Source organism: Simochromis diagramma, unplaced genomic scaffold (genome assembly GCF_900408965.1).
Source record: "Simochromis diagramma unplaced genomic scaffold, fSimDia1.1 OVJJ01000338.1, whole genome shotgun sequence".
Lineage (NCBI taxonomy): Eukaryota > Metazoa > Chordata > Actinopteri > Cichliformes > Cichlidae > Simochromis > Simochromis diagramma.
Genome location: NW_024387088.1, coordinates 33,007 through 57,693, shown reverse-complemented (window position 1 = coordinate 57,693; position 24,687 = coordinate 33,007). Strand labels below are relative to the sequence as shown.

Here is a 24,687-nt window from a genome sequence, read left to right as displayed (position 1 = left end):
CTATACCATTAGGGGGAGTATTTCACTGATATATGACTGTACAGGGTGGGCCATTTCTATGGATACACTGTAATAACATGGGAATGGTTGGTGATATTAAAGTCCTGTTTGTGGCACATTAGTATATGTGAGGGGGCAAACTCCTCAAGATGGGTGGTGACCATGGTGGCCATTTAGAAGTCGGCCATCTTGGATACAACTTTTGTTTTTTCAACAACGCAAATCCCTCCAGCTTCATTCAGCAAGAGCCCACAGCGTAGCACTCACCGCATGTCACTGGAGAATGGCATTAGTCGAATATCCCTTCAGTGGATATTAGCTACTCACAAACGGCACCCTTACAAACTCCAGCTACTGCAGCATCTCAATGAGGATGACCCAGATCGGCGCACAGAATTTGCAGAATGAACAAAACAAAAATTGGAACAGGACCCTCAGTTCACGCAGAAGATTTTGTTCAGTGATGAGGCAAACTTTTATGTGAATGGTGAAGTGTATAGGAATTTCTTTTACTTATGTATTAATCACATTATTTTATTGTATAATGCCTTGGTGCCACTGGATTTTAACATGTCTCACACTCATACAGTAAGCCAAATGGTGGGGGTCTAGTAAGGAAGTTGGGGGAAGCAGACAACTCCACAGGAAGAATCTTTTGTCTCTTTGATGACTTTGGGAGGTAGCAAGGGAGTGTGAACCTTAAGGTGTGAAACGGCTGTGTACTGCCTTTCGTTCCTGAAGAAGGTATTTAATTGAGAGCCATGCTAGGCTCAGGTGAGACTAGCATGGTCATGTAGGTCATGTAGGCTCTCCACCAACTTGGTTGTCTGTTCTTTGTGCTTTGATTAAAGAATGTTAGCTACCGCTCACCGCTTGTCTGCAGGCTTTAATTAATGGAAAACTTCCACAACATGAAGTTAACAAACAAAACCACTGCTATTGGTCTGACACTAACCCACATTGGATGGATCCCTCCAAGACTGTTGGAACAACAAAAGTGATGGTTTGGTGTGGTATATGGGGTACAACGATAGTGGGTCCATTCTTCATCAATGGAAACCTCAAGGCCACTGGATATTTGAAAATGCTACATGATGATTTGTTTCCCTCTTTATGCACTGAAGCTGGCACGTTCCCTGAGTTTTTCCAGCAAGGCCAGTTGAATGGCCCCCAAGGTCTCCCGATCTGACCCCCTTAGACTTTTATCTTTGGGGTCATCTGAAGGCAATTGTCTGTGGTGTGAAGATGTGCAGATACGAGATGTGCAGCACCTGAAACTACGGATACTGGATGCCTGTGCTGGCATTTCTCCTGCGGTGTTGCTATTAGTGTGTGAAGAGTGGGAGAAGAGGGTTGCATTGACAATCTAACACAATGGGCAGCACATTGAACACATTTTATAGGTGGTCAGAAACTTGTAAATAACTCATGAAAGAATAAAGTTACGTTGAAACCAAGAACATCATTGTTTTTCTTGTGACATTACCAATAAGTTTGATGTGTCACATGGCCCTCTTCCTATTGAAAAAGCAAACGTTTGCCCCCTCACATATACTAATGTGCCACAAACAGGACTTTAATATCACCAACCATTCCCATTTTCTTATGGTATATCCATATAAATGGCCCACCCTGTATATGTTACACCCTCTGAGTTGGATACTTGGATATGTCCACATATGTGAGCTGTCCTGGGTTCAAATTACTTTGGACACAGACGAGCCAAGGTGGCATTTATGCCAGTTACTAGTTCTTACTTATTTCACACGAAAAAAGAGTGGTCACATATGTATTAAGCTGCTTTCACATAGAAAGCCTGATGTTCTGAAACCCACTCCTTTCTCTGGTTTGTGCTGTGGAATAATGATGTCCTTTTGGCATTGAGCAAAATGCAGCCTTTCTGCTGCTTTTAGGGGTCATCACAGCAGTTCATCTGCCTCCTAGCATCCCTAGCATCCTCCTCTGTCACACCAACCCTCTGCATGTCCTCTATTTTAGAACATCCATTAACCTCCAATAAAAGTATTTGAAACTAATGAAATATTTATTATTGTTCATAACTATTTTGAACAATTCAAAAAAGTTGTTTCTGCACATCTGGATGTGTTTTTTTAATTGTCTCGTGGATGAAGCACATATATGAAGTTTTTGCCACTGCCAAAAGTTTTGATCACAACACTGTTGCCTCACAGATACAACGTTCTGCCATCATACATAACTGATATGCCTATTATGAATGTTTATAATAAGTCATGACTAATGTATTAATGTACTAATTAATGTACTAGTGACAAGGACAGAATTATTAAACAGAAAGCAAAACTTCATTTAGTCAGCAACAGAAAACAAAGTCCATCAATATAAACAGAAGTCACACTGAGGATATAAATAGCAACAGTGGAAGACTCAATGGACAAGGTGCTATATTGTACACACACAGAAGTTACAAACCAACCTGGAAATATCTTCTGAAAGTACGACACTCAAAATTTATTGTATACAGACACTGAAGAATGAAACCAATTTAAACCGCACCCAGCAAATGTATTACAAATGTATTACTAAGGATTATCACAGCAAATCTGCCACAAAATAACAGATAAAATTCACAAGCAATCATTTTTGATTGGCTAAAAAGAACTGTATGACTAAAAACACCATGACCGAAATATAAATAAAATATTAAAACAACTCAGAAAATCTTAAACCTATTTAATCAAGCAGTAGAACAGATATATGCTGTCCAAATGTGACACAATTACATGATGCTAATGAGTTTAGGGCATTACATGTATCTTAGAAAACAAGTTAATCTCTTTTAATCATGGGTGTGTTTCGTTTCTATCCACCACCATTATTGAATCTGCTTTATCAGCTTCCTGGTATGCTATGCAATCGCTACCTATTGCTCCTGCAGCAATGCCTACAGCTACACTCAATCCAACACCAATTAATATTACCCCAGCTGCTCTCATTCCAGGGCTTAATGGTATTTCTAAACCCTTCACTATTTTAACTGTAACTTTAAAAACAAATCTGTGAACTAATGTATTATTCTACTAGTGACTCCAAGGTAAGAATATTTTTTAAAAATACAAAACTTTATTTATTCAGGAATAGAAAACAAATCCCAGCATAACCCAATTACATAGGGTTATACTGTACATACAAGTTGCAAACCAACCTGGAAATATCTGCTTCAAGTACAACACTCAACATTTAATGTATGCAGACACTGAAGAGTGAAACCATCTTAAACCATAGCTAGCAGGACAAATTTTTTACTGAGGATTATCACAGCAAATTTTCCAAAAACTAAGAGATAAAATTAACAAGCAATTGTTTTTGATTGTCTAAAAGGAAATATAGGAATTAAAAAGGCAAAGACAGAAATACTGGAATAACACAAAAAAGCTTTAAACCTATATAGACATTGTAAGTAGCCTAAGAAAAGCAAAGTTATGAAGCAGTAGAACAGATAAATGCTGTCCAAATGTGACGCTATAAAATGGTGATAATGAGTTTAGAGTATTACATGTTTCTTAGAAACATGTTAATCTCTTTTAATCAGGTGTGTGCTTCGTTTTGTTTCAGTGTTTGTGAGAGTACTTACTGCTTCTACAGCTAGTTCACCAAGAGCCTCAGCTGTGTTCATAACTGCCTCCATTATTGAATCTGCTTTATCAGCTTCACGATATCCTACACAACCCCCACCTAAACTGTCTCACCTGGGACTCTCCACCCCCATCTGCCTCTGGATCAAGGACTTCCTGACAAATAGACCACAGTCTGTCAGACTCGGCCCCCACCGGTCCAGCACCATCACACTCAGCACCGGGTCTCCACAAGGATGTGTTTTGAGTCCCCTCCTGTTTACGCTCTACACATCCGACTGCTCCCCTACCCATCTCTCAAACACCATCATAAAGTTCGCGGATGACACCACAGTGGTTGGACTCATCTCAAGGGGGGATGAGTCGGACTACAGAGATGAGGTCAACAGACTGACTGAGTGGTGTTCAGTTAACAACCTCCAACTGAACACCACGAAAACTAAAGAACTTATCTTGGACTTCAGGAAGGGCAGAGCAGACCCGGCCCCACTTTACATTCACGGGAGCTGTGTGGAGAGGGTACACTCCATGAGGTTTCTGGGCGTGCAGATATCTGATGACCTCTCCTGGACTGCAAATACTACAGCGGTGGTTAAAAAGGCCCAGCAGCGTCTCCACTTTCTGAGAGTGCTCAGGAGGAACAACCTGGAGGAGAGGCTGCTGGTGACATTTTACAGAGCCACCATAGAGAGCATCCTAACGTACGGCATAACAACATGGTATGCAGGGTGCTCAGCTGCAGACAGGAAAGTACTGCAGAGGGTCATCAACACAGCCCAGAAGATCACTGGCTGCTCTCTGCCCAGCCTGGAGGTCACTGCAAACTCTCGGTACCTCAGCAGAGCTGGCAATATCATCAAGGACCACTCTCACCCCAGCAACCAACTGTTTAAACTATTACCGTCAGGCCGACGGTACAGGTCACATAAAACCAGGACAAACAGATTCAGGGATAGCTTCTTTCCCAGAGCTATCACCGTAGTAAATAAGCACAAAAACAATTGAACCTATTCCATACCGTCACTGTCATTATATTATGCTGCTATTCATACTGTCATTATATTAATGCTGCTATCCTGTATATATTGTACATACTATTGTTTGAGTACTTACGATTGTTTTTTTTTCTGTACTTTTTATATTTTACATTTATATTTATTATTGAAACTTGCACCAAGGGAGTGGCACTCCAATTTCGTTGTACTCTGTACAATGACAATAAAGGCTATTCTATTCTATTCTATTCTATTCTATTGCTCCTTCAGTAGCAGCAAGGCCTGCAACCACACCCAATCCAACACCAGCTATTGGAAGTTTTGCTTGTACCACTCCTACCACTACAGGGTTTAATGCTGTTTTCAGTATTGGAATAACAGCTGCAATCATTATTGGCACACCAAGCAGTGCTCCCAACAACATCCCTGTGGTAACACCAGAAGCCATCTTGAGAGCATTGTAGACTCTGTTCTTTGCCTCCTCTCTGATTTCTGCCCATGACATGACTCCTGATGATGATCTAATGCTCTCTTGCTGTTGTTGTATTGCCTTCTCCACTTCTTGTAGCATCTCATTTGTGTAACAACCTCCGTCGTTGTTCCTCACCATCTCTTTTATTGTGTTGAGCAGCTTTTCCCTCTGCAGCTTGTTGTTTCTGTATTCATGCTGTAGGTTTTTGTTGTTCCAGTGTTTGTTATCAAAGACATGGCAGCGCCCACCACATCTCTCTAACAACTCAAGTAGACGGTTATTGCTCCTGCAAAACTCTTCAATCTGCGTTCCTTCAGGAAGATCGTCACCACGAGTGAAGACAAGCACAGCATATCTGAAAGCTTCTTCAGAAAAAGACTCTATGATTTTGGTAATAACCTCAATCTCTTGATCTGTGAATCTATCCACTTTCAGTAAAATAAGAAAAGTGTGAAGTCCAGGAGAACACTCTACGACACTCTTTGCAATCTCATTTCTCAAACCCTCTTCAGACTTGCGATTGTCAAAGAAACCAGGAGTGTCAATTATAGTAACAGATGTTCTATTCACCACTTTGGTAGCTTTCTTACACTGACTTGTTCCAGGGTTTGCAGTATAACCTATCTTAAACACCTCTTCCGTCTCTCCAAATATGGTGTTGGCCAAGCTGCTTTTCCCACTTCCAGTTTTTCCCAGCGTGACAATCCTCAGGGGATCTGCACATAAGAGAATAATTACTTCCTTTTTTTTTTTTTTCAATATTTGGCATACTTCTCTGTTTCATATCACACACAACAGCCTTGGTTCGTTCTTGCTGTATGGAGGACCACAAGAGCCACGCGCATCGGAATAAAGAATTCTGTGCTTAAATAATAAATTGTAGAATAAATTCTGCATTTGTAAATGCCACGTTAATAAACTGATTTTCCAAATGCTTTTTAAAATGGCGATTCCACTCCTCATTTCAAAATCCATTTCCCTTAGTAGTTGGATTAGCAACTTTGTTTTAAAAACCCTGCTGCAAGGTAAATTAGCCACACCGTGAGATGCAAGGAGCTAAAAAGAGTTTAGCAAAAAATGCCTAAAAATAAAAGAAAATATATCTCACCTTCCATGATCAAAAAGGAAGTTAATGTAGTGTCACAAGAATTCAGGTTAATATCAGCACGTCCGTTTTCTGTTGTTGTCGTCTTTGTTGTCTAACTAGACTCTGACATGACACTTATTTTCGTTTCACTTCTGACTTGGCTGCACTCCCAGGATTCTTTTTTTCTTTTGTAGACAGGTTGTGAACAAAATGAACATCTGTGTGAGCAAAGAAAAATTAAAATTCCAGTTTGTACAGAGCAAAATGTTTTCTTTACGTTTCATCAGAAAGCAGACATGTCGGTGTGAACAGTTCTCATCTTGGCTGAATTTTGTCTGCCGTCTCCTCTCAGCTCTGATCTTATAGCTATTGCGTAGTCACATGACTCAGCTGCACTGAGAAGAGTTATGTAGATGTGATGGAAGGTCTTATGGCTCACCTCACTAAAAAAAGAGCTCAAGGGGCTCTTCGGATTTTTTGTTTCTTAAATTAGTACTAAACATAAATTATGTCTAAAATTAATTACCAATGTATAAAAGATACATTATATTATATTTAAAAACAAATAACCATCACAAATTGATAAAAAAGGATCCAATGTTTGATCTGTGTGAGTAAAGACTAAAACTGGACTTGAAAAACTTAATATTGTTAAAAGTTTTAAAGTGAACATCTAAAAAAATGTTCTCTACATGTTTCTCTTTCCACTGCTACAGAGCATGAAAGCAGTGGGTAATCAGTCTGTGAAGGTTCTCAGTCATCCAGGTCATTGTAGTCAAAGGAGCTTGCAAAGAAAAGCGTCTGGACTTCTTTAAGTTGCTTGAAGACGTTTCACCTCTCATCCGAGAAGCTTCTTCAGTTCTAAGGTCAAATGGTGGAGAGTCCCAGATATAAACCTAGTGGGAGTGTCCCCCCACAGAGGGACAAAAGGACCCCCTGATGATCCTCTAATCGCCTGAGCCAAGGTGTGAAACTGGGCGTGGGTCCAAATCAGCCAGAGTTTCGGGTGTGTTCATTGTGAAACCTGGCCCCACCCCAGGTTTCACAATGAACACACCCGAAACTCTGGCTGATTTGGACCCACGCCCAGTTTCACACCTTGGCTCACACCTTGACCTCAGAACTGAAGAAGCTTCTCGGATGAGAGGTGAAACGTCTTCAAGCAACTTAAAGAAGTCCAGACGCTTTTCTTTGCAAGCTCCTTTGACCAGTGGGTAATCAGGTTTCCAACTAAAACGCTGACATTCATTTTTATGTATTTGAATGCCTGCCAAAACATTTTGATCAGAACAGCCAAAGAATCAGATAAAAAGTGAAATAATCTGATCAGTCCTGTTTTCTTTTGTCTATACCAAGATATCAACATTTTAAAAACAACCCTAAATTTTTCTTAAACTCTTTAAAGCTGAATATTGGCGTCAGGAGAGGATACATTTCTTAAAGTGTTTTTGTAGTTGACTAACAGACTGTTCCGGCCGTACTTGCTAAAACAACAGGCTTCTTTAAATTAATTACACAACATCATATTTTATACCTTAATGTGAAAGAAATCTGATTTGAGCATAAATCTGATTTTTAAACTATTAGATCTTTATTTACTGCATTAAGCTCTTATAGTTTCATCAGAGATATTAAGGAAAACTATAAATTGTTTAAACAAATCATTAGTAAAGTAACCATCATTTGGTTTTATGACAGGTGTAGGTATTTCAGTGTTTTTAAGTATTTCTAAATACTGCACTCACATTCTTATACTGCAAATGATTGTTGACAATTCAATTTCTCCATTTCATTTTCTTCTTACTTCTTATTTATTTTTATTAAAAACTGTCAGGGAGAAAAATCTACACTTCTGAATACTAACCAATATTATTTTGAGATTTCAGAATTAATTGTACAAATAACTGAATATCACTAAAACATTTATTCTCATTAGAATTTACTTAGCCAGACAGTTTCCTCTCCAACTTCCAGTGGAGAGATATGCACGACAAATAAATCTTTCAGCTTTAATAAAACTCTAACTTGAATTTTGTAATCTTAATTTAAGTTTCCATGGAGCTACAAACTCTTTCAGCTGCTGGTGAGTTTTAGTGCAGCCAAGGACAGAAACAGAAAGTGAAACAGAGCTACAGTCAGAGTCCGACAGCAGAGAGGAAACACCGACATCACAGTCTGCCATTAATTATAAGCTTCAGGCACAACTACCGCTGATTACCTTCATCATGGATGGTAAGTTAGTTAACTTCTTTTTTATGCACTGAGCAATGAATTTAGACGTACACAGACATGCATACAAGTGCCTGTAGTATCATTCAGCACCAGTGTAAACAGTCTGATTATTTTCAAGTCTTTCTTAAAGCAGTGCAAACGTGTTCATACCTCAAAGGATGATTAACATTAAATCATTCCTCCATATCTAATCTTATTTATACTGTTATAGCTAACAGGCTACACAGTGGGCTGTTTTGACATCCTAGCTAAAACATGTTCCTCGCTTTGGTTATGCTCATTTCTCCTCAGTGTGCTATGGCAGCCATCTTAGATACACAGTAAGTGTTTCATTTAGGAGGAGCACTGAAGATAAAAAAAATTTTTTTTTTGGAGGGTGGGGGTGGGGGGGTATTAATCCACTTTTTTACCATTTCACTAAAATATGAACCTTTATATTTTGTAAGTTAAGATTTTAAGTAAAAGAAATTGTAGAAAATTATTGTGAACACATTTTAGCATAAAGTTAAACGTGAGCTTTATTTGGACAAAAAAGCACATAGAAAAACAGAAGAAACAAGTAAGAGTGTGTTTTATGTATACCTAAAGTATAGTAAGTAAATATAATCTAAATATGAATAATATAAGTAGATGGTTGAATAGATAAACAGATAGTGGAGGGGGCGGGGGGGGAGGGGGGGGGGTTATTATGCCCACTGATATTAACCTGTTGCTGCAGGAATAATAATGCTGGTGGAGCTTTGCCTTATGTTTCCTCTTCCTGATTAGCCTTTACTAATGTCCCTTTTTTTAATGTTTTAAATATTTTTAGTTAATCTTTACACATAATAATAAAAGCAATTATTATTTAGATTAAACTTAATGTAAAGAGAGTCAGTACTCCAGCATGTCTGTATCTAAACAAAAAGTAGTTAACTAAATCAAAGAACAACTGACATTGAATAGTTTATAAAATAAAGAATATATCTGTATAAAACAATTGAATGTCAAATACAATCCATCATCATTCTGTACCCACACATAAATTCTTTTAAATGTATGACCTTCACTTTGAAGCGTCCTTGAATTCATCCATGTTGTTAAAACAATTTCAATCATTCCTAGAAGCTTGGCAAAATAAAGCAACTGGACTTCTCCAGGAGACTTCTTTAGCTCCAATAATTAAATAACAACTCCAGCTGCTTGCTGTCCAAGTTTCTCAGTCTACCATGAGCTGGACGACTGAGGACGTACACAGACTTGTCCGATTATTATTGCCATTACTACCCAAACCTTCAGTGCTTTAAACACTTTGGCTAAAGACCATCCCAGAGAAACATCAAGTGTAATCTCAGTTACATGATGAATATAGTTATGAATTTCTGTCCAATATACTTGCATTTCCAGGCATGTCCACAATGAGTGTAACATTGTGGACATGCCTTTCGCAACGCGAATATAGTTTTTGTGTGTGTCACACCTTACATGTAAGTATGGTTTTGATTTCTTCTGGTTGTGTGGTAGGATGTTATCATTAATCCGCTGTGTGTAAAGAACTTTAGTAGGTGGTAAAACACACTGGGACAGTAAGACTAGTGAATTATTTGAGTGAAAGGTGGTGTTAAATGGAAATATATCTATCAAAACAGCTCAGTGGGAAGAAAAAATAAAACAAAACAACCAAAAACTGAAAGTTGCCATGTGGACAGGAATAAGAATAATTGAATAGAATAATTCTTTAATTGTCCCACAAGGAGAAATTTGGGTGTAACAGCCTCAAGAAAGACACAAACAAACAGTACACAAGACACAGAACAGAAACATACACAATTTTTACATATTTAATAAAGTTAAACAGGAACCAAAACACAGAGCTGCAAAACTGGAACTCACTTTAAGTGACACCATCTGCTAAAAACAGGAATCAAAAACCAATAAAGGAGACAATTTACAAACAGCACAATTAGGCCTACAGTCAGACAAGTGTTAAAAGTGTAACTAATCTTTTTTCTTCTAGTTCCAAACACAACGAGGATCGTCCTGCTGGGGAAAACTGGAGCTGGGAAGAGCAGCCTCGCTAACACTATATTAGGAAGGAATGAGTTCAAAGTCCTACATTTTTCAGACTCACAAGCAAATGTTTGTATAGCAAAGTCTGGATCTGTCGTTGGAAGAAATCTCACTTTGATTGACACTCCTGGTTTTTTTAGCCCAGGACGTTCAGAGCAGGAGCTGAAGCATGAGATACAAAGCTGTGTCACAAAGTGTCCTCCTGGTCCTCACGCTTTCATTATTGTGCTCAGAGTGGAGAAATTCACAGAGCAGGAGACGGCTGTCATCAGGAAACTGCAGGAGTGTTTTTCAGCAGAGGTATTTAAATATTCTACAGTTGTCTTCACGGATGGTGACCAGTTACCTGACAGAATGAGCATCAAGGAGTTCATCACAAATAATAAGCCTCTGAAAGATTTGGTAGACAAGTGTGGTGGTCGGTGCCACGTTGTAGATAATAAGTACTGGAAAAACCAGCAGGACGAGTACAGGAACAACCAGTTCCAGGTGACACAGCTGGTCAACACAATACAGAACATGCTGATGGAAAATGAAGGAGGCAGCTACACCACTGAGATGCTGAAAGACTGGCAGAGACAACAAGAAGAGCGCAGTAAACCATCATCATTATCAGCCTCTCTCCACAGAGTCTACAGACTTTTGACCAAATACACAACCAAAAAATCTGTCAAAGTCTTGGTAGGTGTAGCTGTGATCCTTGGTGCACTGCTTTTTTTAAAAAGTGTGACCACATCGCAGAGCACTGCAGCAACTGCAACGTAAAACACACACACTGATGTCACAGAGAGAGAAAAAGAAAGAACAAAGATTTTTACATGAACTTTGTTCTGTGTGTTTATTTTATTTTATAAGATTGTAGATTTGTGTCACGCAAGTGATTTGAATTGTCATGAACAGGTCTACTAAATAACAGTATTGTTTGAACTATGCAGTGTTTCCAAATATTTTCTGCATCTTTGTTTATCACATTTGAACATTTTACTTAATGTGGTGTATACACATGTACCTGTTTATTTATTCATTATTAGGAAAATAAACCTTTAAACAAACTGTTTTTGTTGATCACATAAACCAAGAAAGGAACAAAAATGGAAATAATCTTTTGACCTTTTAAAGGAGGTCAAAAGAGTCTATCTAGTATATCTAGTTATACTTATTTTAAACAGTTTAAAGACTACATAAATCTTCATCTTTAAAAAGCGTGTTAGTAAAAAAATCAGCTCTTCTAATAAAGCACAGTTTATTATTAGCATTTATCAAAAGAAGCCTTTTACCTCTGACGTCAACAAGACTTTAGCGTCCTCCAGTCTTGGTCCAGCTGCAGTCTTCAGTGTATGCTATCTGCGGTTTAAAGTAAGACTTGTACATGCATGTTGGACTAGTGGGTTTGCTCGTTCTTTAGGGTGCAAGAGGTCCTCAAATTTTGGATGAAGTATAATTAGAATATTGCCTAGGTTACATACAGATAATTAGTATCTCTTCTGTGGGTCGCTAATAGTTATTTCAGTTTTCACTTACTCAGAGAGAGAGAGAGAGCGAGAGAGAGAGAGAGAGAGCGAGAGAGAGAGAGAGCGAGAGAGAGAGAGAGAGAGAGCGAGAGAGAGAGAGAGCGAGAGAGAGAGAGAGAGAGAGATAGATACCACTGCTGGGTAAAAAATAAATGAATTGGTTTAATGTGCGCGTGCTTTAGTAACTGACCTTTTTATTTATAAATGCTGTGTTATTGTTGAAAAACTATTTCCAGCACTGAGTAATTTTAATGATTTCAGTTTATTTGGTTTGATTGTGTTATCTCAGTGACACTGTTTTTGGCAGATTCTAAAGTGGATCAGAAACCATATATTACAAATGGTTAACTCGTGGCTCATGCTGTGTGCATTCACCAAGATTTTCTTTTTTTAAAATATTGACATGTGCCAGTTTATTTTTGCTGTATTTCAAAAGCCTGTCTTATCTCCACACATGACATTTTCATCGAGGTGAAGGAACAAGTTTAGGAAAACAATAAACGTTGAGAGGAAGACAAACAAGATAACAAGATTAAAGATTTCATTGCCCTCACTTCAGATTTACTGTAAAAGTGTTAAGGTCTCATTTTACTTTCCTTTTTTTGTCACAAATAAAGAGCTGATAATATCGATTTTCTTTTCCTATGGTTGTGTTTCCTCCTGCACTCGTTCCATCTCCAGTTTTTCCAGCAACAAAAATAATTTTTTAGTCTGTGTTATTTTTTTAATGTTAATGTTGGCCATTAACATCCATCCATCCATTCGCATCCGCTTATCCTTTTCAGGGTCGCGGGGGGCGCTGGAGCCTATCCCAACTGTCATAGGGCGAGAGGCGGGGTACACCCTGGACAGGTCGCCAGTCTGTCGCAGGGCCAACACACATGGACAGACAACCATTCGCACTCACATTCACACCTATGGGCAATTTGGATTAACCAATTAACCTATCCCCACTAAGTGCATGTCTTTGGTCAGTGGGAGGAAGCCGGAGTACCCGGAGGGAACCCACGCAAACACGGGGAGAACATGCAAACTCCACACAGAAAGACCCCGGCCTGGTGTTGGAATTGAACTCAGGACCTTCTTGCTGTGCGGCAACAGTGCTAACCACCGTGCCACCGTGCGGCCATTAACATAGCATTGTCAATTTAAAATTATTCATTTATTCATCTTCCGGAAGAGAGAGCCGTGCACAGCCCAAAGCCAGTTGCAGATTTCTAGCATTAGAAGCCAAAAATGTGTATCACATAGGTGTTATTTTGGTCATAAGCACGTCACACATAGTTTAGATCAATGTGTGTGTGTGTGTGTTACTTAGTTACGCTTTTTCTGTCTGGTTTCCTGTTCTTAATATATTGCCTCTGCAGCTCTGCACTTCCTGTATTTCTAGTCTGGCTGAGAATTTGGTTTGTGAGTAAAAGCTGGCCTTCTTTTATACAGGCCTTTATTATTAAAATGCACAAAACAATATAATCAGAAAATAAGCACTAAGAATATATATTTATTCTTTAACACCAGTTACTGAAATGGGCAGAAGGAAACCCGAACGAAAGAAGGGAAAGTCAAAGCAGCGCTTCTGTAATGTAGCCCTGGGAAAAAAATAATAACAATCTTGACAAATCAAAGTTACATACTGATCAAAAAGTGCTGCCCGATTTTCAAACAAAGTGGCCAATAGGAGGCTTCTGTAGCTCCAACCTATGAATACTGTTTACTACCAGGTAAAATAATTAAACATACGTCACACAATAAACACATACCAGCAATCGATGGAGAGAAGGCTTCAGACGAAACGATCCGCAGGTGATCTATACAAAGACATGAGGAGCATTAGTCAACAAGAATATGGCCAGTTAGGACAACAGGGACACGTGACTCCTACCTGTGACAGCTGGGAAGGTCAGGTGATCAGAAACCCGGGTTTGATCTGGATGTGCACAGAAACAAGTGATCGATGGAGGGATGCTCAGATGACAGCTAATATTTATACTAGCAATGTAACTGGCCACTAACCAGTGATTGAAAATGCAATGTTAATGTCTCCCCAGGTTCTCTCCAGGTACTCCAGTATCTGAGAGCTACTGTATTAATGTACTGATGACTCCAGGGACAGAATTAAACCAAAGGCAAAACTTTATTTTGTCAGCAACAGAAAACAAAGTCCATGGATACAAACCGAAGTCACACTGGGGGAGAAAACAGGAATAATGGAAGACAAAAGGATGTCAGGATGAAGGGCTCCACATACACAGACGTTGATTAGAGGAATGGGGAAATTTATTGTACACATGTACTGAAAAATGAAACCAATTTAAAACCACACCCAGCAGCATGAATTATTACAAATGTATTATTAAGGATTATCACAGCACATTTACCACAAAACAACAAGTGAAATTCACAAGCAACCAAGCAAGACTTGCCTTAGCCAAACAAAGTAATCAAGAATTAATACAGATATGTGCTGTTCAAATATGACACTTGGTAATAAAATGATGATAAGGAGTTTAGAGCATTACACGTGTCTTGAAATGTGTTCATCTTTTTCTAAATGATTAACACGTTCTGTTTCAGGGTTTATGAGAGTTCTTCCTGCTTCTACAGCTAGTACACCAGGAGCCTCAGCTGTGTTTACAACTGCCTCTATTATTGAATCTGCTTTATCAGCTTCACGATATCCTATGCAACCTCCACCTATTGCTCCCGCAGTAGCAGCAAGCTGTGCAACTGTATCTAATTTAACACCAGTCGTTGGAAGTTCTCCCTGTGTTGCCACTCCTGTCACTACGGCACTTGCTGGTATTTTTACTGGTATTTTCAAAGTCCTCGGCATTTTAACAACGTTTGCAATCATTCCCGGCACACCAAGCAGTGCTCCCAACAACAGCCCTGTGGTAACACCAGCAGCCATCTTGAGAATATTGTAGACTCTGTTCTCTGCCTCCTCTCTGATTTCTTCCTGTGACATGTTTCTTGATGACGATCTAATGCTCTTGCTGTTGTTGTATTGCCTTCTCCACTTCTTGTAGCATCTCATTTGTGTAACAGCCTCTGCCATTGTTCCTCACCATCTCTTATTGTGTTGAGCAGGTTTTCCCTCTGTAGCTTGTTGTTTCTGTATTCATGCTGCGGGTTGTTGTTCCAGTATTTGTTATCAAAGATGTGGCAGCGCCCACCGCATCTCTCTAACAACTCACGTAGACGGTTGTTGCGCCTGCAAAACTCTTCAATCTGCGTTCCTTCAGGAAGATTGTCACCACGAGTGAAGACAAGCACAAAGCTTCTTCAGAAAAAGACTATGATATTGGTAATAACCTCATTCTCCTCATTCTCAGGATCTGTGAATCTCTCCACTTTCAGTAAAATAAGAAAAGCGTGAGGTCCAGGAGAACACTCTACGACACTCCTTGTAATCTCATTCCTCAGAGCCTCTTCAGACGTGCGATCGTCAATTATAGAGACAGATGTTCCATTCACCAATCTGGTAGCTTCTCTACACTGACTTGTTCCAGGGTTTTCAGCATGACCCATCTCAAACACCGTCTCTCCAAATATGGTGTTGGCCAAGCTGCTTTTCCCCATTTCCAGATTTTCCCAGCAAGATAATCTTCAAGTGTTCTGCAAATAAGAGAATATTTCTTTTTAAAAAGTATTTTAGTCCCAGTCAAAGTTAATCTGACTAAATACAAATTTCACTTATTAAATCATGATTTCATATATAAGGGGAGAAACCAAACATGCAAACATACTTAGTTTTCTTTATTTACAGCTCTTTTTACATAGAAATGTTTTGAGCTGATAAAATGAGGCATTCTTCTACGTTACAGTACTCGAGTGATCACAACATTTTGAAAACTGTTTTTGTCCTCACCAATTATAACTTTAAGATCTGACAGATGATATAAAGGAAGTGTACTTCACAATGAAAGCTTAGATCCTGGACAGTCTGAGGTGCAACCTGGCAGCATCAGATGGACCGAAACATAACGTCACAGAGGTGTTCTATTGGATCTAGATCAGGTGAGAAGACTCTAGGAATTCACACTATAGGAGGGAAAAATGTCAGTGGTCGCCACCATTCCTGTTTGCAAGTTTAACTGTTATCCCTTTAGAGCACCTGTTATTAAATTTCATTAATATCAGTGTAGCTGAAACTGATTAACAACACCTATATTGACACCTTAGTCTAGGAGCAGTCCCAAAGGTGACAGGGTATCATAAATGCCTATGGGTCCATACACAATAACCTAGTCGAAGAGTCACTGACTCGTTCCCATATCCCAAGGAGGTTCAAGAACTTCATTCTCGACTGTTACGGCAATTTTAGCCTGAAAGTCTCTACAAGGAAAATTACTTTAGTATTAGCACAAGCTTGAGAAAGAGATTATCATGAGGTGCACCCTATCTATAAAATATGAACATGTTACTAAAGGCCGCTGAAGTTGAGCATAGAGGATCCCTTACTTAGTGTGGCATTAGACTGCCACCTATTATGGCCTTCATGGATAACCAGTAGGACGACAGAGTACCAAGGTGGAGCATGCTCCAGCACCCCACAAAGGGACTCCAAGAAGACTGGGTACTCTGAGCTGTCTTCCGATGAAACTACAGACTGTCACGACCGGGTGGCCAGACACAGGTAAGTGGACTCAAATGCAGACACCACACGGCGGCTCGGAGGTATAGTGCAAACGAACAATTTATTTGGCACTCAAAAATGGCACACCATGGACGAGGTATAAGAAACAAAAACGCTAATCGTGAACTAAGGGCGAGAGGGAAAACATAGACCTCTGAACATTGGCTACCTACTAACAAAGTTTCTGATTATGGTACTAAGAATCTGTAGCTACACACCCACTGTGATTAGCAAGGGCTAGCAGATAAGCTGTCACCAGGAATGCAGAGAAAGTAAACAAGTCTTGGCTAGACCATCTCCAAAATAATTGTTAAACCAATAAACAAGAATCACACTGCATGTGCAGCAGCAAAGCCAAAAGGAAATAGTCTCTTTATCGGGCTGGGCACGTTATTTGGGATTTTCCGGAGCAGGCATACAAGGTACAGGGTCACAGGGTTTCTCTGAGTCACTGTAATGAAAGGAGCGTAGAGTCAATGCGTGCCCCACGCAGCAGTCCAAGAAGTGGTGGCAACAAAATACACAGACTTACTTGTCTGGGTTGACGGCGAGGCTAGGAGGGGATTAGTGGTCCGAGTGAGGCTAAACCAGTTCGTGTACACTCACTGTGAAGTGTAGGGCAGGGAGGCAGGCAGGTGAATGGCGCCGAGAATAGTAGCAGGCCAGCGACGGGGAGTGAGTGGTTACAGGCAGCAAGATCCAATCCACTGTGAAGCTGCAGAGGCAAGTAGACAGGGTTAGCGTGACAAAAACAGGGTTTACCGAGCTATGACTCTCACTAACGTGGGTTAGCTGACGTTCCAACAAGGAATGTTTGAGAACGCTGGTCTTAAGAGCCTCCCAACAAATTACACACAGGTGCCACAAACAAGGGGTGTGGTGACTCTGCCCAGTGATGGATTTACTGACACGCAAGAAAACACAGCACTCACCCGGACCATGACACAGACGACAATCAGGATCTGTTTCCCAACCCAAAGGCGCAGGGAACAAACCCTCTCGTCCACCGGGAGAAACCCCAACGTATAGGCAGTAAGCCGAGGGGATACTAGGATACCCACCCCAGCCCGCCGCTTCTCACCAAGGGCAACTCCAGACTGAGACAGAGTCCAGCCCCTCTCCAGGAGACTGGTGCTAGAGCCCAAGGCCGTGTGTTGAGGTCAGCCTGACTAGCCAGTACCTCTCAACCTCACGCACTAATCCAAGCTCCTTCCCCACCAGAGAAGTCACTTCCACTTTCCAGTCACTAAATGTGTGCAAGCTGTACAAACCACAGGGGGAAGTTTTTGTATAGATACATTTTACATATTGCAGCAATGAAGCAACTCAAAATTGTTTGACAGGAATTTTTGATGCCTATATTTCCTCTTTGTTCAGATTGTACCAAATGCTGAGAAAAACATTGTTATGTTAATAATGAAGAGAAATTGTTAGAGGAAGAGATCCAACAAGGACATAAACAAAAATACAGGGAGTGCAGAATTATTAGGCAAATGAGTATTTTGTCCACATCATCCTCTTCATGCATGTTGTCTTACTCCAAGCTGTATAGGCTCGAAACCCTACTACCAATTAAGCATATTAGGTGATGTGCATCTCTGTAATGAGAAGGGGTGTGGTCTAATGACATCAACACCCTATATCAGGTGTGCATAATTATTAGGCAACGTCCTTTCCTTTGGCAAAATGGGTCAAAAGAAGGACTTGACAGGCTCAGAAAAGTCAAAAATAGTGAGATATCTTGCAGAGGGATGCAGCAGTCTCAAAATTGCAAAGCTTCTGAAGCGTGATCATCGAACAATCAAGCGTTTCATTCAAAATAGTCAACAGGGTCGCAAGAAGCATGTGGAAAAACCAAGGTGCCAAATAACTGCCCATGAACTGAGAAAAGTCAAGCGTGCAGCTGCCAAGATGCCACTTGCCACCAGTTTGGCCATATTTCAGAGCTGCAACATCACTGGAGTGCCCAAAAGCACAAGGTGTGCAATACTCAGAGACATGGCCAAGGTAAGAAAGGCTGAAAGACGACCACCACTGAACAAGACACACAAGCTGAAACGTCAAGACTGGGCCAAGAAATATCTCAAGACTGGTTTTTCTAAGGTTTTATGGACTGATGAAATGAGAGTGAGTCTTGATGGGCCAGATGGATGGGCCCGTGGCTGGATTGGTAAAGGGCAGAGAGCTCCAGTCCGACTCAGACGCCAGCAAGGTGGAGGTGGAGTACTGGTTTGGGCTGGTATCATCAAAGATGAGCTTGTGGGGCCTTTTCGGGTTGAGGATGGAGTCAAGCTCAACTCCCAGTCCTACTGCCAGTTTCTGGAAGACACCTTCTTCAAGCAGTGGTACAGGAAGAAGTCTGCATCCTTCAAGAAAAACATGATTTTCATGCAGGACAATGCTCCATCACACGTGTCCAAGTACTCCACAGCGTGGCTGGCAAGAAAGGGTATAAAAGAAGAAAAACTAATGACATGGCCTCCTTGTTCACCTGATCTGAACCCCATTGAGACCCTGTGATCCATCATCAAATGTGAGATTTACAAGGAGGGAAAACAGTACACCTCTCTGAACAGTGTCTGGGAGGCTGTGGTTGCTGCTGCACGCAATGTTGATGGTGAACAGATCAAAACCCTGACAGAATCCATGGATGGCAGGCTTTTGAGTGTCCTTGCAAAGAAAGGTGGCTATATTGGTCGCTGATTTGTTTTTATTTTGTTTTTGAATGTCAGAAATGTATATTTGTGAATGTGGAGATGTTATATTGGTTTCACTGGTAAAAATAAACAATTGAAATGGGTATATATTTGTTTTTTGTTAAGTTGCCTAATAATTATGCACAGTAATAGTCACCTGCACACACAGATATCCCCCTAAAATAGCTAAAACTAAAAACAAACTAAAAACTACTTCCAAAAACATTCAGCTTTGATATTAATGAGTTTTTTGGGTTCATTGAGAACATGGTTGTTGTTCAATAATAAAATTATTCCTCAAAAATACAACTTGCCTAATAATTCTGCACTCCCTGTAATAGCTAAACTGAGTGTTTGCATTTTTTTTTATTCTTACATAAAATTAATGTTATAGATTAGTCTTTTTAAATGTACTTACCAAGGTGTTTGTATATCCTGGCCATGTCTGTCTTTTACGGGCAGTTGATGTGTGATTTTCTGTCTCTGCTGATGTTCTGCTTTTCAATAGTATAGTTTCATCTTTATCCTTCTGAACTGTTTGTATCTGTGGAAACGTGGCAGAAATGTGAGGCAAACAGGTCAGAAGGAAACAGAAAAAGTCAAAAAGACAGGTTGAACAAACACTGAAACATTTTTTTCTTCTTTGCCTCGTCCGTCCCCCTTTGTCCTTTGATAGTGATGTCTTGTCATTTGTGTCACACAGAGCATCAGTGGTGCCTTTAGAAATCTGTTCTTTCTGCACTCGAAGTCTTGACACAATCCATAATTGGTTGGTTTAAACTCAATTCAATTCAATTCAATTCAAATTTATATAGCGCCAAATCACAACAAAAGTCGCCTCAAGGCGCTTTATAGATACAGAGAAAAACCCAACAATCATATGACCCCCTATGAGCAAGCACTTTGGCGACAGTGAGAAGGAAAAACTCCCTTTTAACAGGAAGAAACCTCTGGCAGAACCAGGCTCAGGGAGGGGCGGCCATCTGCTGCGACCGGTTGGGGTGAGAGAAGGAAGACTGATTATATAAGGACAAAACATGATACCATGGAGCCTTTTTATTCGGTCAAGTCAGCCTGACACAGAGAAAAACTGAATCTTGAAAATTTCTATCACACAGTTGATCATTTATCGATTTATTATCAAATGTTTGAGCTTAAAATCCAAACAGGTTCTATTAAGGTAATCAATGTGTGCCATAACGAAAGCTTTTACCATTCAGCAACAAGGTTGCGTCTTTTGAGACTAAGGGGTCTCCTTCTGTTGCTTCTAATGTCTGCAAGATCAAGGAGTACTGGGGTTCAGCCTTGATAAATCAAGTATATCTTTCACGGTTCAATTCCCTAGCCAAGCTCTGTGGGGTCATAGCTTATGTCCACAGAGCCTTGCACTTTTGGTTATCTGGCAGGGGTCGAACTGCTGTAGGATTAAAGTGGGAGGCAGTGCCCACGGCTCAGGAGTGGGTAGAGGCATTTCAGGACTTATGCCTCGCTGCCCAAGCTGGTGTGACTTTCCCTACGACAACGCTCAACCGCCTGGTTATGCGCAAGGATAAAACAACGGGGCTCTTGATGTGCTATGGCCGGATTCAATCCGTTGTGGAGGAGAGGTCCGGGGTCCCATTGATTCCCTACAAGTGTTGGTTAAGCTCTCTCCTTGCTGAGGACGCCCATCGAGTCAACCATGAAGGTGTTTCTGCCACCCTTCTTTGGATGAGGAAGAGGGGCTGGGTAGTTCAAGGTTCCAGGATCGTACGGAAGGTGATTGATTCGTGCATACGTTGCAGAAAGTGCAAGGCCAAGCTATGCACTCAGGTGATGAGTGATCTTCCTCCCGTACGCACTACGCCAGCAGCCCCTTTCGAGTACACTACTTTGGACTTGTTTGGTCCATATTTTGTCAGAGACTCAGTAAGGCGACGAGCTGTATTGCCTCAAGAGCAGTTCATGCAGACATAGTTGAAGATCTGTCAACTGAGGGCTTTCTGAATGCATACCAGCGGTTTACTGCCCTGAGGGGTCACCCCAAGAAACTCTCGTCTGACCAGGGGACCAATTTCGTGGGAGCTAAACCTGCACTGAAGGAGCTCTACGATTTCCTTGCGAGTATCCACACAGAAGAGATCCAAAGAAAGGCAGCCGTAGTTGGGTCTGACTGGATGTGGGAGTTTAGTCCTGCTCCCCACACCGGAATGGAGCAGCAGAGGCAGCTGTTCGCGTGTTGAAGAGGGCGTTGAGTAACGTTGGTGAGGATGGAAACTTGACTGCTCTGGAATTCCAAAACCCTCCTCTATTTGGCGGCCAACCTCACCAATGAGAGGCCTATCGGTGCCAGAGCTCAAGTTCAGGAAGAAATTGTAGATGTTTTGACACCAAACTCTTTGTTGTTGGGTCGGGTAGGGCCAAGAGGCGACAACATGGGTTTTGAGTTCCCTGCCTACCCATTCAGTCATCTACGTGCAGTCCAGGTGGAAGTGGACAAGTTTTGGAGACGCTGGAGCCAGTTGGCCGGGCCGCACCTGTTTGTTCGGTAAAAATGGCATGCCACGGCAAGAAATGTCTCTGTTGGGGAGCTTGTCTGGGTGGCAGATCAGAACGCACTTAGGGGCCGTTTCAAGCTGGGCTGCGTGGAGGAGGCCAACCCGTTCTCACTCCCGACACGTAAAATACTGACGATTTGTCACGTCCCTTAACTTCTCATGCTGACGCTAAAGGTACCCTTCCACGTTTTTATGCGACGCTGTGGGTTGTCAATTCATTCCAATATGAACCCGCTCGCAGCGATCAGAGACGCTTCGAGCAGAGGCTCCAGCCATCCATTTACTCCAATAATAACCCCGTCACGGCGAAACATGACGCTGTGAAGCACAATCTAACTGGAGAACCGGGGACCCTCTCCGCGAATGGGTTTTTCCCCCTAATTTAATGCTTTCTTTTAATGACATCGTTAACATTTCTCAACAAAAACACATGAAAGTATCACTGATAATTCAACAGTAAAATCGCTTCATGTTGTGGCCATCACACAGTGTTTTCCAAAGTGATTCACGAGCTGAAAGTGCGCAGATTTAACGTACATAATCCTTTGTTAGGTTTATTATTTTCATTTCACACGTAAAACACATTTATAGATTCATCCACCACTCCTGTTAGTTTTGGATGCTCTCGGCTCCAACCAATCAGACCAATTTATGCAGATGGCGCACTAATCCCGTAACTGCACACTACCCATAATCCTCAACCGCCGTTGCTATGGAAATGAAGGTAACAACAGCTTGGTGCTACCCGTTATTCCTTTATTTACTCTAAAATAATAACCAGCGATAATACGAAAATAAACTGGCCCAGTGTTTAATTATGTAATTACAAATTGCAAATTTTATTTTTTTATTTTATTTTTTACAAATTGCAATATTTATCTACAGCGCGCCTGTCCGGTTGTTCAGTCTGACGTCACTAGCCGTGTCTGGGTCTAAACTCCGCTGCAGGTCCATATATCAAACGATCACTATGGCATTACTGAGAGTTGAAAAACTGTCTAAAGTCCTTCATCTTTAATAAAATGATCAGCGTTCTGCTCTACCAGGTGTAACAATTGAGTTTAACATCCAGGCATCCATGAAAACGGAATTTATGACATTTAACGGAGTTAGAAGTTAGCAGGGAGTTAGCTCGCTAGCTTCTATCTAAATACAATATAGCATGTCCTGACTGCAGGGTTTTGGAAACAAATTAAAACTTACAGCTCTGCTATCACTTCCAGCATAAATGAAGACAGAAAACTAAACAGCATTGACGTTTGTAGGGTTACTGAAGTTGGGCTAGCTGGTATATAATGATGTGCTACGTGACCGCTAGCGACACAGCTATGTTAGCATAATATAAACAAGCTAACTTTTTTTCCACTCGATAAAAGTTAACGTGAGTGTTCTCGGTGGTCAGGAACAAATGTAATCGCATGGCAGGATGCTGTAAAAGGACCAAACTTCAGCCAGGAGAACAACTGAGATAATCCATCCACAATACGAGGTTAGTCATTCATATACTGCTGCATGGGCTGGGCTGTAGTTACATCCTAAGGTTTTAAAAACTGAGCTTAAATAAATGATTAGTGGTAATAAAAGCCGAGGGAGGTCAACAGTGATCACTGACTGTTTTAGGAGCTTTGTGAGATCAAATAGAAGAAAATACATAATGTTAACCATTCCTCGCCGTCAGTCCCCTGACCGTGGTCGGGAGACACGAGGGGAGATGCTTCCTCCAGGGCCGAAGTTTGTCCTCCTTCGGGGTTAACTCCCTTCACTTTTGTGGAGTAGTGAGGCAGACAGAAATCAGCCGAGGCACCGGAGAGTACTGAAGAGATGAGGCTTTAATAACAGTACTGCACACTTCGAAAACACACTGCATAGCCTGTAGCCCGTTAGAACACTGCTCCCGGTCGCCCTCTCTACCCATGACACACTCTCTCACTCTCTTTTCCCTCTTTCGCTCCCCGCGTCTCCTTCACGCGCATGCCCACACACACATCACATACACTCCTTACTGCACCCAGTCACACACAAGACAGCAATTCCCGCAACAATAACATTAAACATGTTAACAACACAAAAGCCATATTAAACGCAGACTACTTTAGACCCGGAAGTAGGATTCGTCGCGTCATCACTGAACAACCGGGTAGCGACATGTCAACAGATCTTAAGCAAGGCGATTGGATGGTTTTTACTGCAATGCATCTTGGGAGTCGTAGTAAATGTATCTTTCAACTCAGGGTCCTGCAGCGAATTTTTCGACTCGACACAAGGCAGATCCTAGCTAAGTAAGTTGTGATAAACTGTGGGTAATTTGCATGTTAAACTGATATTAAACTTGAAATGTTTTCACAGAGCAGTCTGTGTACCAAGAGAACTACTTCTGCAAAAGTTTATTTAATTTTTTTTTGGTGATGTATTCTCATGTGTAAGACACTTGCTTGGCCACCCAGCTAATGTTAGTACTGCTCTATTTTAGCAATGTATCTTTTCTGTAATCAATTCAGTTTTTTTTAACCCTATTCACGTAATTAACTCAATATTAACGACTTTAATCTCGTAATTGATTTTTTTTCTAAATATGGTGTAATACTGCCTCGTAATATAAGTTATTTCTTTGGTCATAAATTATTTTTGTAATCATTTAACCAAAACAGACCTGAAATGATCCCTACATGTTCCATTTTCATTTGCAGAAATGACAAAGCCAAAAACCAAACCATGCCCTTCCTGTCAGGCTCCAAACACCTGCAACAGGAAGACATGCAGTGGATGCCTGGGCAGCCTGAACCTAAAGGAGGGATTGAAAAAAAAACAAGAACAGTTTAAAAACAGTAACTGGGCTGCCTCTGTTAAAAACAACA

General features: G+C 40.8%; 2 protein-coding genes and 1 long non-coding RNA gene across 4 annotated transcripts; 2 read left to right on the top strand and 1 right to left on the bottom strand.

The window, feature by feature from the left end:
* Positions 1 to 1,549: 1,549 nt before the first annotated feature.
* Positions 1,550 to 6,922, bottom strand: LOC120742682 (GTPase IMAP family member 7-like). Its single transcript, XM_040046111.1, has 3 exons — positions 6,190 to 6,922; positions 4,868 to 5,797; positions 1,550 to 3,717 (listed from the first exon to the last, which is right to left on the bottom strand). Exons 1-3 carry the CDS (start codon positions 6,194 to 6,196, stop codon positions 3,554 to 3,556), a joined length of 1,101 nt encoding a protein of 366 aa, XP_039902045.1. The 5' UTR covers positions 6,197 to 6,922; the 3' UTR covers positions 1,550 to 3,553.
* Positions 6,923 to 8,288: 1,366 nt separating this feature from the next.
* On the top strand, positions 8,289 to 11,241 carry LOC120742687 (GTPase IMAP family member 9-like). Of its 2 annotated transcripts, XM_040046119.1 has the most exons (3): positions 8,289 to 8,400; positions 10,397 to 11,013; positions 11,047 to 11,241. In XM_040046119.1, exons 1-3 carry the CDS (start codon positions 8,394 to 8,396, stop codon positions 11,212 to 11,214), a joined length of 792 nt encoding a protein of 263 aa, XP_039902053.1. In that variant the 5' UTR covers positions 8,289 to 8,393; the 3' UTR covers positions 11,215 to 11,241. The 2 variants fall into 2 exon arrangements, with proteins under 2 accessions (XP_039902053.1, XP_039902052.1); XM_040046118.1 differs by having other exon boundaries at positions 10,397 to 11,241.
* Positions 11,242 to 11,327: 86 nt separating this feature from the next.
* Positions 11,328 to 22,718, top strand: LOC120742689. Its single transcript, XR_005697927.1, has 3 exons — positions 11,328 to 11,338; positions 17,408 to 17,411; positions 22,290 to 22,718. It is a non-coding gene; the product is annotated as an uncharacterized LOC120742689 (long non-coding RNA).
* The last annotated feature ends 1,969 nt before the right edge of the window (positions 22,719 to 24,687 follow it).